The sequence below is a fragment of the Lissotriton vulgaris genome, chromosome 9 (genome assembly GCF_964263255.1).
Source record: "Lissotriton vulgaris chromosome 9, aLisVul1.2, whole genome shotgun sequence".
NCBI lineage: Eukaryota > Metazoa > Chordata > Amphibia > Caudata > Salamandridae > Lissotriton > Lissotriton vulgaris.
The window spans coordinates 896,159,920-896,173,721 of NC_141697.1; the positions used below are offsets into that span (position 1 = coordinate 896,159,920).

General features: G+C 46.1%; 1 protein-coding gene across 11 annotated transcripts in view; it reads right to left on the bottom strand.

The window, feature by feature from the left end:
* The window catches only part of RYR1 (ryanodine receptor 1), a 1,215,008-nt gene that overhangs the window by 24,382 nt on the left and 1,176,824 nt on the right, over positions 1 to 13,802 (bottom strand). For all 11 annotated transcript variants that reach the window (XM_086938669.1, XM_086938668.1, XM_086938662.1 and 8 more), the window contains 2 exons: positions 12,006 to 12,070; positions 11,196 to 11,296 (listed from right to left, as the gene is read on the bottom strand). In XM_086938669.1, the coding sequence (XP_086794795.1) occupies positions 11,196 to 11,296; positions 12,006 to 12,070 (166 nt within the window). The remainder of the gene's footprint in view (positions 1 to 11,195; positions 11,297 to 12,005; positions 12,071 to 13,802) is intronic.

The following is a 13,802-nucleotide window of genomic DNA, read 5'->3' on the forward strand; positions in this document are numbered from 1 at the left end:
TCTTGTATGGTATCTTCATCTTCTTGGGGAATTTGGGGAAAATCTTTAGTGAGATTTATAACTTTTTGTTCGAAATATGTTACAATTTTGTTACAGAAAGTCTGTGAGGGTGGAATTTCTTGGGACAGAAATGTTGGCTTTCTAAAGCTATTCACAATATGGAAAATTTCCTTTTGTTTGTTCTGTGAGGTTTCGATCAGGTTTGTAAAATAGTTCATTTTGGTGTATTTGATTAGTGCATGGTATTTCCTCCTAGCTGTCTTAAAGACTTCCTGATCATCATTATTATAGTGCCTACGCCATTTCCGTTCTAGCCTTCGCACTATTTGCAATGTATCTCTTAGTTCGCTAGTGAACCAGGGAGCTGATCTTTTTCCTTGTCTAGATTTTAGTGTTCGTGCCCCCCCTGAGACCAGTTTCTCCCCTATAGATTTCATCCATCTCTCATAGCTATAATTATCGGAGATGACTTCCCCCTGTAGAGATGATTTGTTCTCTTTAACCCAGTTCGTCAAGTCCGGGTGATCAATAATTTTAGCCCAACATGGGGTGGGTTTCTCATTCTTGTTATATGTGGTTTTACAGCCTTTATTTAATCAGTTTTGAGATTAAATGCGATGAATTTGTGGTCAGTCCAAGTTAGGGGCAAGGGAGCTGAAACCTTGATAGTATTCAGATTAGAACAGATGCAGTCTAAGACATGCCCTGCTTTGTGTGTAGGATCTGTCGTGAGTACTGTCAATCCCAACACATGCATAATGTCTTTAAAACATAACACATTAGGGTCGCTAGTGTTGTCCAAATGCAGATTAAGGTCTCCCAATAGGGTGAAATTAGCAGCTTTTAGAGTAAGATTGGTGAGGGCTTCCCCCATACTTTCCATAAGTGGCTCGCTTGGCCTGGTGGACGGTATATTAAGGCTCCTGAAAACATAAAAGAGTCATGGGCCTGTAAACTAAAACCCAGACATTCAGCTCCTTTTATGTCGGATAATTCCGTGATGTTGCATTTGAGGGTGTCTCGATGGATGATAGCCAACCCCCCCCTCTCTGCAAGGGTCTGTCTAGTCTCTGTATCCGATAACTGGGTGGCAAGGCATGTACAATGTCTGGACTGGACCAGTCTCTGAGCCATGTTTCAGTGACTGGCAGCACGTGCGGGGGCACCCCTTCCTTGGCCACGAAAGGAGCGAAAGGCACCCGATTGCTGGCGCGGGGCCGAGAGGCCCAAGGACTTGGCCGTAGCCCTGGAGTCCTTAAAGCGCTCAAGCGCATGGTCTGCCTTGTCGCCAAACAGGCGACGGCCATCAAACGGTATGTCCATGAGGGTATTCTGGACATCGGCCGAAAAGTTGGAGGACCTCAACCAGGTGTGGCTACGAATCGCCACTGCCGTTGCCATTGCTCTGCCCAGTGAGTCGGTGGTATCCAGTCCACACCGGATGGAATAGCGTGCTGCATCTCGACCCTCCACAAGGGCTTGGGTGAGTTTAGCCTTGACCTCCGCCGGGCATTGTGGCAGCACGTCCGCGACCGTGTCCCACAGAGAGTGGGTGTAGCGGCCCAAGAGGCATGCGGTGTTGGAAGACCGCAGTCCCAAACTGAGGGAGGAGAATACCTTCTTGCCGTATTGCCCATACCTCTTGGATTCCCGATCGGGCGGAGCCGACGCGAATGCGGTCTGGGAGTTGGAGGCCTGGATCACCAGGCTCTCGGGGGTGGCATGGGTGGACAGGAAACAAGGGTCGCCCGGGGCTGGGCGGTGGCGTCTGGCCATGTTCCTATCTACAGGCGCACCTGTAGCGGGCCTGGACCAAGTGCCCAAAAGAACGTCAGTCAAGGTCTCATTAAACGGCAGCAGAGGCTCAGCCGAGCTTGACTGCGGTTTAAGGACCTCAGTGAGGAGGTTAGTCCTCACGGCCGCGACGAGGAGCTCAAGGCCCAAGGCCTTGGCCGCCCGCGTCAACACCACACTGAAGGTTGCCCCTTCCTCCGTAGTCACGGTAGGGGTGAGACAAAACCAGTGTCTGGCGAAGTGTCCAGCCCACTGGCATCCCCAAGTTCACCTGTCCAGTCCTCTTGGGACTGACACTCACGTGTCAGAGGGTCCTCAGCCCCCTCCCAATACTCCTCATCACCCATGTCCTGAAATTCAGGGTTGTCAAAAGATGGGGCCGGCACATTGAAGTAAAACTCTCCAAGCGACGTCGAAAGTGGCGCCCAGCGGCGCCGTTCCGACGCCGGAACTGGATCGAGGGGGGCATCGGGGACGGCGCCGCCCAAAGACTGCGCCGGAGGTGACACCCTAGGGACCGTCGCCGGCGAGTTTGTTAGGTCAACCGGCGATGACCCGGATCCAGAAGCGGATCCAGCGGGGCCCTGCGGCGCCGAGCCCGAAGGCGCTGGCGGCGTCGGGGCTGAAGCACCCGCCGGCGTCGGGGCCAAAGCACCCGACCCGCTAGGGCCACCAAACGGGTCCGCTGGGCCCGAAGGCGCCGCGGAGCCCGTCGGAGGAGAGAGGGACCTCATGGCCATGAGGAAGCACTCGGTGCCAGACTCTTCGTGCCCAGACCGGGGCCACAAGAATGACTTGGGCCCAGTTGCCCTTGAACTTCTTCAGCACTCGAGGCAGAAGTGGTACAGGCAGAACGGTGTACAGAAGGCCGCAGTTCCATTCGCGATGAAAAGTGTCGCCTTGGGAACTCCAAAGTGTAAAACTGCTTCAATTGCGCGTTCTCTCCGGTGGCGAACAGACCTAACCAAGGATGTCCCCACTGCTGAAAGGGACCTAGCACCACCTCTGAGTTAGGACGCCATTCTTGATCCACCAGGCACCAATAGCTGAGTTTGTCTGCTCTGGCGTGAACCAACAGGGTCATGCGCTGATGTTCCAGCCATGTCCAAAGGCAAAAAGCCTCTTGACAAAGGGCCCAGGACTCCACCCCACCCTGTTTGTTGCAGTACCACATGGTGGTGGTGTTGTCTGTGAACACCTGCACTGCTTTCCCCTTGAGTGAGGGAAGGATTGCCTTCAGTGCCAACAGGTTGATATGTGGCTCAGACTCCGCCGGAGACCTCTGATCTCCACTTCTCCCAGCTTATATTTCAAGTTTGGGCCTTTTTTAAAAAAAAGACATAGGATATTAAACTGACTGTTCATTTTCATTATAGCCTACATACGGCTTTGCTATGGTACCGTGGGATTCCCACTTCGAAGACGGGGAATGACTTAAGCTTGTGCATGTATGAAAGATACCAATACTGGGAAACTGCAGTTACAGGTAAGTAACTTATTTTCTTAACTTCTCAGAGGCTAGTGGTATCCTCATTATTTCAGGTTAAATCTAGAGGCAAGAGAGGAGATTTCTATAGTGGATAAGCAATATGGAGGCCTGGAGTGGCCAAGCAATTTTTGGAGACTAGACAGAGTTAGTTATAGAATTGGATGCAAAGCAGCAAGATTGAATCGCCACGACTGGTCTCATCTCAACAGGTGGTAGGTGGACCCAGGGGATCAGAGTCATCACATCAGCTGCCTGGCAGATTCCTTTCAAAAAGGAGTTTGGTAGATGGTACTCTCAGGTCACTCCTGGGAATAGCCAGTGTTTCAGCAGTTCGAAATATGAACTGAATGGGGGGAAAGATATAGAAGAAATAGCAGATTTGACCAAGGATTTTCAACACGATTGCCTGGATCTTCAGTTATTTATATCGGTCCAGGAAAGAGGGAAAGAGGGGGGGGGGGGTCTTGGATATATATATATATATATATATATATATATATATATATATATATATATATATATATATATATATATATATATATATGTATGTATGTATATATATATATATATATATATATATATATATATATATATATATATATATATATATATATATATATATATATATATATTTAGGCTGGGCACTCCCTTCTACTTTTTTATGCACAGATTTATGCAATAAAGCACTTTATTTGAACTCCGCGCTGTGGTCGGCACTTTTGTTGTAGCTGAGGATTTGGCAAAAAAGGACTGTGGTTATATATATATATATATATATATATATATATATATATATATATATATATATATATATATATATATATATATATATATAATTTTTTTGTTGTTTTGTTTTATTTTCCACGGGGAAGGTATGGGAAAGGTGGACCCCCTCCCTCCCAGGAAGGAACATTTAACAGCCATTTTGTGCTGCCCTATGCCTTTCCACCAGCACAAAAGGTGTAAAAGTATTGCTGGGAAGGGCAGAGTTTCCCCCTTCCAGCGATGCCTTGGTGAAACAGATCCCTGCTTGTGGATTGCGAATGCACTGCAATCCACTAGCAGGGATTCCACTAGACAGCAGGGACATCTTACTTGGTGTAGAGGGTCGCTCCCCCTCCCCGGGCGTGATCAACGCTTACTTGCATATTTGTTCATGTTTTCTCTTCTTCTTGGGGAGGGGCACCATATTGGCTCCAGAGGTGTTGCCCGAATAGCCCCACTGAGAGGGGACATTTGTCAGCCATTTTTTTTAAATGTACCCCGGTGTATTCGAGTCCATCCTCACTCACAGGTAGATCTCCACAGGGGTCAATATATTACATTTGGTATGTTTTCCTTCCGTGGGAAGATGGATTGGGACCCCGCAGCAATTCAGTCACTGAGTAGTGTGACATTCATATTTTATTTACACCCAGCAAAGATTAGATGACGAGGCAGTGGTGAGTCTGCTTCAGCCAGTGATCATTTATTCAGTCATTATTTTAGAAGTGCATTCAGCCAAGCTGGATAGACTTACTATATGATTGGCACAATAACTGATAAATGCCTGAAGTGTGTTCACCCATTTTCAGAATGATATATTCTGTGCTAGGGGAAGGTAATATGGGAATGACACAAGAACTGATCAGTCCCTCACGTGGGTCGGGTGGGTGAAAGCAGAGGGGCACGTAGTGCAAATGGCTAACTTTATTGTGAATAACCTGCATTCTGCTCTTTCACAAGGATCACTTCTTACAAATAATTTTCTCCAAGCGTCAGGGACAAATATAGCTTAATGTGTTTTTTTCTTATTGTGTATGTTGTGCTGGATTTTTGGGGAAGTTTTGTCAGCATTGGATGTTTGGAGAAACTCTTTGTGTCAGGTAAGTGCGAGTTTGAGACTTGTACTTCTAATCCTGCTGTATCACACTCTCTCAGCATTACATTCTTTCACTTCATAGCATACTTTTTTGCCCCGCCATGCAAACCGCAATTATTTCTACAAATACCCTTTGTATTCAACCAAGGTCAGAAAGTTGTCGTTAGAAAAAATGAGATGGCATCTTATTGGATGACTGCTTCTGAGGCTCTAACTCAAAAAATGGTGGAGCGCTCTGAGGCAGGGTCTGATACTGAGACAGTATCAAAGGGAAGGGGTCATGAAGCAGGATCTGGGAGTTATTTTTCAGTCGAGTGCCTTCCGATAACGACTCGTCACCGGGAATTCAGAGAAACATGGGCCTGGGCCTGGTAGTCGTGAATTCCCTTCACAAGCACTAACTGTGCAGCGAAGACCTAGTGAGAGTGTACACCAGTGTAGAGAACAGTCAGATAGGGTGCTGAGCACAGACAGAGTGCTCACTTGGCAGACTCCAAATTTAAATCAGCCAGTTATCCCTTCATTTACTGGCGATGCTGGATGTAAGGTCAATATAGCAAATGTGTTGCCTATTGATTACTTCCATCTTTTTTTGGATGCAGACTTCCTCGAAGAAATCGTGCAACAAACAAACAAATATGTATGCTGAACAATTTCTGAGGGAACATGGAGGCACTCTGGCACCTCACTCTAGGGCACATCTACAGACTCCCTCTTCACTTGGGGAGCAGAACAGATTTCTGGGCCTAACTCTGAAGATGAGAATAACCCACAAACAAACGTTCCCAGTTCCCAGTCCTACTGGTCTACTAGCGCAGTTTGGGTAACACCCTGCTTCGCACATGTCATGAGCAGATACATGTTATTGATTTTGCAGCGCATGCTGCATTTCAATGACAATTCTGCTGCATTGCCCATGTACCAAGTTATTTTTCTGTCAGAAAAAATTATCTCTGGACTCTACTTACAGAAAAATGTCAATCAATTTCAATGATTTAGAAAGACTTTATTAACTAAATTGCCGAAAAGGCAGAGCTCAGTGCACCAGATCTTAACAGTAGGAGCTGAAAAAATGAAACTGACCTAACTGTCACCTGTGGGGCATGATGGGCTAGAGGGGTACTGTGAGGCTCTTAAAGGCACAGTGCCAGTTTTCTTTGCTTTTGCTTTGACTAGCAGCATACTGGCTAACAATGTCTCATATTCCTTTTCCTTTCAACAAGGGTTTGTGAAAGATTTTCTATAAGCATCTTTTATAATGACATAATTCTCTATCATTTGGAGTTTTTTATTTATAAAAACTAAATGAAATCTTCACATTTTTTGCCTCTCAAAAGGCTGCAGATGTGCAGAATTTTAACACCAGTGCTCATGTGCGCTGATAGATGATGTGGTGCACTCCGCATTGGTTCCATATCACCCCAGCAGTGACAAAAGCAGAGACGCATATAAGCGCCACCCTGTGCCCTGATGTCAGTTTCTAGTATCTTTCTTCATCCTGAGATGCAAAGTATAGAACAATTGTTGGTGGCAGTGTGTCGATCTCTATTTTCAGACCTTTTTAGATGTCAAAGAGGGCACGCCACATAACGGGGAGTTGGGAAGGCACTGAGGAATCTGCAGTTAGGATATCTACCAAAAATAGTGTTACCAAAAGTAACTTGTTCTTCTGATGGATACTTCTAACCACAGATTCCTCACCTTTAGGATAGAAACAAGAGCAGTATGTCCAAAAGTAGATGATTTGGGAAGTGGATTTGGACCAAAAAGTCCTGCAGCACTGAGCAAGCGAAGTCATCTTTTTATCAGACCTGGTTGAAAGAACCAAGTAGTTACTTTCCACAGTGTCCACTGCAAGGAATTGCTGGGCTATGGATGGGAAAAAACAGAAGAACATCGGAAATGTTGGCTTATAAAGAATCATTGTATTGGGCACCACAACAGGGAAATGAGTTTGTCCAAGCACCCAGCAGAAATGGACTTTGTGGAAGGGCATAAGGAAGCAAGGGAAAAATCCACCACTTTGGTCAGCAATGCAAATGCATTTAGCTACCCCTATTCAATTTTCACGTCTGGGGATGTAAGTTGTGCAGATGCAGATGAAAGACCCTGCCGCTAAGACAGGAGGTCTTAATGAAGCGGAAGCACGATCGGAGAACAACTGCTGAGGCTCAGATACTCTGGGTGCCACCCTCCTGGCCTTGTCCCGGGCCAGCAGTATGACTTAAGCCAGTCCTTCCAGATCTAAAGAAGTAGAGGCATGAGAGGTAAACAATTGTGTCTGTCAAGTACCCTGGAGGAATCTCCAGTGTGCAAAATTACTGACACATAGTATTCTCACTGTTGCCAATAGATGTAGCCAAGGCTTCCCTCAGTGTGTGAAGATACCCTGCACCACCACTGGATGGAGACATCACTAGTGATCCATCAGATGATGCCTGCTCAGTCTGTCTGCTCTAGCATTCAGGGACACTGCTGGGTGGTTGGTGACCAGGAAGATGTTCTGTTGTCCAACCAGCCCCAGAAACACATAGCCTCCAGAGACAAGATCTAGGACCGCATTCCGCCCATCTTGTTGCAGTACCATTTTGCAGTAGTGTTTTCCATGAGGACCTGCACAAGCCTCCTCCTGATGGATTGCCAGAAGGCCTTTAGGGTCAAATAAACACAAAAGGTATCAAAGGGTCTACAGAGAGTGCCTGGAGTGAATGAACCACCTAATGTGAACACTACGTCTATCCTAATCTCCTAGATAGGTCACCTTTATTCAAGGAGGGGTATCGTCTTGACTGGTCCCGGTCCCCCTCCTTTTGAAGTTAGGTGACCTATCTAGGAGATTAGGATAGACGTAGTGTTCACATTAGGTGGTTCTTTCACTCCAGGCACTCTCTGTAGACCCTTTGATACCTTTTGTGTTTATTAGTCGTATGAGGGAACGTGTCAAAGCTTGGTCTTTAAACTACCAGGGGCCCCAAACCCACTGTATTGTTATTATTGGCCTTCAGGGTCAGGCAGATCACCAGAAGCTACAGAAGACTTACATGGAGCTGGTGTTCCGTCGGAGACCTCTGACCTTCAACTCCCTCTAATGACTCCCTCAAACCAGAAGTGACATTTCCATCACAACTGTAAGCTCTTGTTCGGGAAAGAAAGGCAGCCTGTGGTGGCTCAGATTGGCTATCAACAGTCAACATTGCAGTTTCTGAGCCGTCTCCGTTAAAGCCTTAATGGAGCCTGAGAGGTATCCGTGGTATTGTGAATGAGGAGAGGCATGAGACCAAGAAGCCTCAGAGCCATCTTCACTGAACTCTAGGACTGAACATGAAATATTGGAATCATACCCTGAATGTCCTGGACTCTCTCCTGTGGAGGAAACACCTTGAACACCACCCTGTCCAATATCGCCCCAATGAATGAAAGTCTCTGTGTGTGGCACAGGTGGGACATTGGCTCACTGATGGTGAAGCCCACGATGTCAAGAGTTCGGCCATTGTCCAGAGGTGGTTAATGACTGACCTCTGCTCACCTTTAGCAGCCAGGTGTTGAGGTATGAGAATCCATGTACCCCCGACCTTCGAAAATGGGCTGTGAACACCACTATCACTTGTGAGCACCCTGAGGGACCAAGGTTAGGAAAAAGGGAAGCATAGCAAATTGAAAGTGTTCCTAGCCCAGTTAGAACTACAGGTAATGCTTGCGGGACTGCCGGAGGGGTATATAGAAATATGTGTCCTGAAAACCCAGGGACACCATACAATCCCCCAGGTCGAGGGTGGATAGGATCTGAATCAGCATGAGCATTTTGAATGTGTCTTGCAGAAAATAATTCAATGGTCAAAAGTCCAGGGTGTGCCGAAGGGTCCACTTCCTTTTTTGGGACGTGGAAATACTGTGAATAGCATCAGATGTGTAAGATGTTTAGCATCAAATGTGTAAGACCCATTCGTCTCACATAATGGATCTTCAGCTGGGGAGAAAATGTTGAGTCTTGCCTTCCAACATCCTGACATGAGCCGTTGAGAGAAAACTAAAATGGCTTGGTAGCTGTTGCAACAGGGGAGGAGACATTGGAGGTCTTTTAACCCTGCAGCCCTGTGTAGTTGTCTGTTGGTGCCATGTCTGTGGCCCTAAAAGGACTGGACCACAGTTTGGAAAAGCTGATGTTATCTGTAGGCTACCCACCGGGACTTACCTCTGAATTTCCTGAACTGATGGGGATAATGTTTCGCTGGCATCAGTAATGGCAAATAGCGTGGAGTGGCTTGTGTATCTTTAAATCTCTCCAGCACTGAGTCTGCTTTTCCCTCAAAGAGTCTGTACCCATTGAAAGACATATTTATTAGGGACGCCTGGACATTGGCTGAAAATCAATCTAGTCAACATCATCCATGTGTGCCTTCGAAGCACGAAACTGGTGCCAACAGCTCTGCGAAGGCAGTCAGTAGTATCCAAGCCTGCTCAGATGTCATACTTCGCTGCATCCCGCCCATCAGGTATTATCTGAGCTGGAGAAGCTCTAAGGTGCTCCAGGAATACCAGCAAAATCTTGCTGGCTATATCCCAGAGTTTACGTGTGTACCTACCCTGTAGATAAACCGTATTTATGGATCTATGATGCAGGCTTGAAAATGAGAACATTTACTTGCCAAAAGAGCCAATCCTTTTGGATTCCCTATCTGAAGGAATTCTCAGGAAGGAATTTTGTTTGACCTTACTAGTAGAGACCTGCTCCACAAGCTTCTCCAGTTTAGGGTGCTTACTAAGGTAGTTCAAATCACCAGACACTGGGCTGTTGGCCGACTGAAAGGCAGGCAAGTACAAGGCGTGGACAATGTAGCCACGAAGACGTCATTGAGGGCATCATTGAAAGGCTGCAAGGGCTAAGGCGATGTCTGCCGTGGTTGAATATTTTCACTTAGAATGTTTGCAACTGAAGATTCAGCACCTCAGCTGCCCTCTGGACCTTCACTGCAAACAAAGCACTTTCTTCCATTGAAGGGCCCATGTTGGAAGTCAAGCTCTGTCTCAGTGGACGTGGCTAGCCCAGTCCCATTTTGTAAATCCAAGTATGGGGCAACATCAGTGTAACAAGGAGGGCAAGTAAACCATCACCCTCCTCTTCATTGGTGTCCTGGGGAAATTGAGAATGGGGCTTCTGCTGATAGATGCTTCATGGTAGAGGCGGCGGGTAAGAGCCAGGCTAAATAGCCATTTGCACTTAGTGAGGTCACAGCCAACATTAGTCAAGTTTTGTGAAGTTTAGGCCCATCCATTTTGGGATGAGCCATATGGATCAACACCGATCTTCCACTGGTGCCAGTAGGGATGGCAGTGCTGTGACTGGAATCAGCGTGGATCTTGAAGCCAGTGTAGAAGTCTGTGCTGGAGTTAGAACGGGACCAGTAGTGTGTTTAAAGGGGAGAGAGGATGTTGAGGGACCACCCACCTGCAGTAGTCCGACCCGAGGCCCCTGTGGCTCCAAGTGCCAGATGAAGTTGAGGTCGCTCTACAGATAAGCAGCATGTTCTCTTTGAAGGCTGCTAGCTGCTGCTGGGTCAACAATGGCACAGGGTACGAACGGAACTGACTTTAGCACATAAGAGTCGCACTTTATGTAACCCTGCTCCCTCACCTCTGGGGAAGCTCAGAGCCAACGCAGAGCCACACACTTCACCTTTCTATGCGCAGCAACACTGCTGTTGAAATTCTCCAGATCTAGATGGGCACCTGGGGATATTCTAAAGGCGAGAAATCTGAAGTTAAAACTGTCCATCAGAATCATTAAGATGGCAGCCACTTGGGAAATCAAAATGCACCTTTACGTAAAAGGAATTTAATTAGGGATATCAGCGCTGGACACCCAAAAGGCAGCAGAAAACCATAATAATCAGAGAATAGCGACAAGATGGACAGATAATCCAAAAAAGTGTATCTTTTATAATCAGAATTCCCATTGTTGAGAAACCTTTCCAGACTGAACCCTATGACTCTAGACCTTTGTACTCCTGGCAGGACCACAGGGACTTTAGCAAACACATATTCAATACTCACATATAATTTGCCAAGTTGTGTTCTTCCAAGGTGTGTGTCTCAAACCCATGCGGTGTTGTATCAAAATAGTCACTGCCAATTCCACAGATAAAGCATTTGGTCTGTAGGAAAGGAAGTAAAAGTCATCTTTAGAACAGAAACAGTAGCCCTGGTATGAGTGTGGGGGTAGAAAAGGAGTCTATAAAAAGGGGGATGGTGGAGCTTCAATTGAGTAGTGAGGAAAAGATCCAAAGGTGGCTGGGCAGGTGAGAAACAGTGAAAGAGCGAGACAAATGGAAAAGTGATAAAAAGGCTGGGGTTGAGGAGGTTGCAATAATGTAGTATAGAAGCGAAGTAAATGACAAAACAAGTGGGAGGCAGAAAGAAGACTGGCAGAGCGAGGGTCACAATGGTGGGAAGAGAAGCATGCCTTCAGTAGTACCACCAGGGTGGCAAAAGCAAACAATCCTGGGATCAGACACAATAGGGACAAGGGAGAGCAAAAGGAAACCTATGAAAGTTTACAGTGTAACAGAGTTCTGAGAGGGGAAATAGACTGCCTACATGGCCAAAAAAGGTGGCACGGAAGGGGCAAAGCCACATAGGAGGAATGTATTTATTTATTTTGAAGGTTTTATATAGCACGGACAAGACCCTTGTGGGTTACAGAGCGAATTGCAAAAGACTGTTAGAATGGAGTCTGTGAAGAAACTAAAGAGGGCCCAGAGGAGTGTCAAAGAGGGGCAACGGAGTGTTTGGTTTTGGCTTATGTCTGAGAAGCAGCAAGGATGATGGCCTAGTATTATAATGAACTTGGGTGGCAGTGTTTACCTCCATATCTTCCTTCACTTGCTCCTGTTGGTCTCTCAGCTCTCCAAAGGCATCAATAATCAGACCTAGAAACAGAGAGGGAGAGAAATAGTAGTTGGTGGGATCGAATTCGGAGAGGGTTACGAAGGGAAGTAAAGAAAAAGTATGTGTTATGGGGAGTGGAGAAAGAAAGTGGGATGGTGAGAGCAAGTGAGATGGAGCAGAAGGAAGAAAATGAAGAAAAATTAGAGGAAAGAGTAGTGATGATTAAGAGTAAAGAAGAAATGAAAGGAGACAGAGAATGGGAAATAGGCAAAAGAAGGGAAGAAAGTGAGAAAGTTATAGAGAGCGAAGAGGAAGAAAATAATTATGGAAAACAAATAGAATGGAGCAGGGGGAAAGGACAAAGGAATCAGAGTTAACGAAACAGAGAGCCGAGGTATGGATGTAAAGTAGCCAGAGGAATACAAGACAGTAAGATCCATGCAGTGTGTCTGCGCGATAAGAAGGATTGCAGGAGCATGCGTTAGTAGGAGATGCAAGGAGTGATACGTTGGGAGCATGTGTATTGCATTATTTTGTTACATATTCACTAAATATGTGTTTAAGTATTTTACTCTCACTCAATCACTTTCTAGGAAACATTCAATCACACTTTCAGATGCAACATTTTATTCCGTTAAACAAATTCAGACAGTGACATTATCTCAAGGTAATTTCCTGTTTTAAACAAATGCTGCAAACTTTCATTAACTCTTATAAATGTGCTTGAGGCTCTACCATAAATGAATGAATGAATGAATAAATGTACGTGACATCTGAGCACGCAGAGTGACCGACTAACGTGCTATATAGTGAGACTCTGTGTTCTGTCAGGATGTCCTTTTGCTTTTTGTCTGTGGCCCCCTCCATATGTGGATATGTTTCCTTGTGTTGCTCGTTGACGCACAGTATAACCGTGTAATTTTGCTAATGAAAAGAAGAGGGCAAGAAGGCGCCATATTTAACATTATATGGCACATTTGTCTATTTTCCTTGCGCTGGCGCACAATGTGCTGTTTTGCACCAACTCAGGCACCCTTGCACCAGATGCAAGGGTGCCTGAGGTTCAGGCAGGATTTTGAGCAGGAAGGAGCACCTTCCTTTGCATAAAGGAGCCTCTGAGGCTTTTTCCTCTCTAAGGGGCTTATTTATGAGCCCTTGTGTCACTTTTACGCCGCTGGTGCGTCACTTTTTGGGACGCACCAGGGAGTAAAAAATGGGCTTTGTTGCACCATATTTACAAAGTGACGCATCTAGGTAGATGCGTCCCTTTGTAAACCCCTGCGCCACATTTTACCTGTGCCAGGTATAAGGTATGCAAGAGGGGGCGTTTTGACGCAAGAAAGAGTCATAGAAGTGACGCAATGAAATCTATTAGATTTCACTGCGCCATTTCTAGGACCATATGCGTCAAAATCTTACACCTGCTCATAGCAGGCGTAAGACTGACACTAGCAGTAACAACATGGGACTTGCCCATGTGAAAGGGTTGTATGATGTTACAACGCGATCTTTTAGATCGTAGTACATCACAACGCAGGTTTTACAACGCAAGTCGTTACCACGACTTGCGCTGTAGGGAGCTGGACTTAGGAATATTTAGATTTACTATTCCAACACCAGCCTACGTACAGTAGGGAAGGTGTAGGAATAGTAAATATACTATTCCTTAGTCTAGAGCGCCTTACAGCGCATGTCGTGGTAACGATTTGCGTTGTAAAAGACGCGTCGTAATGGCAGCGCAGTGTTTTGACCGCGTTGTCATGGATGTTTCCC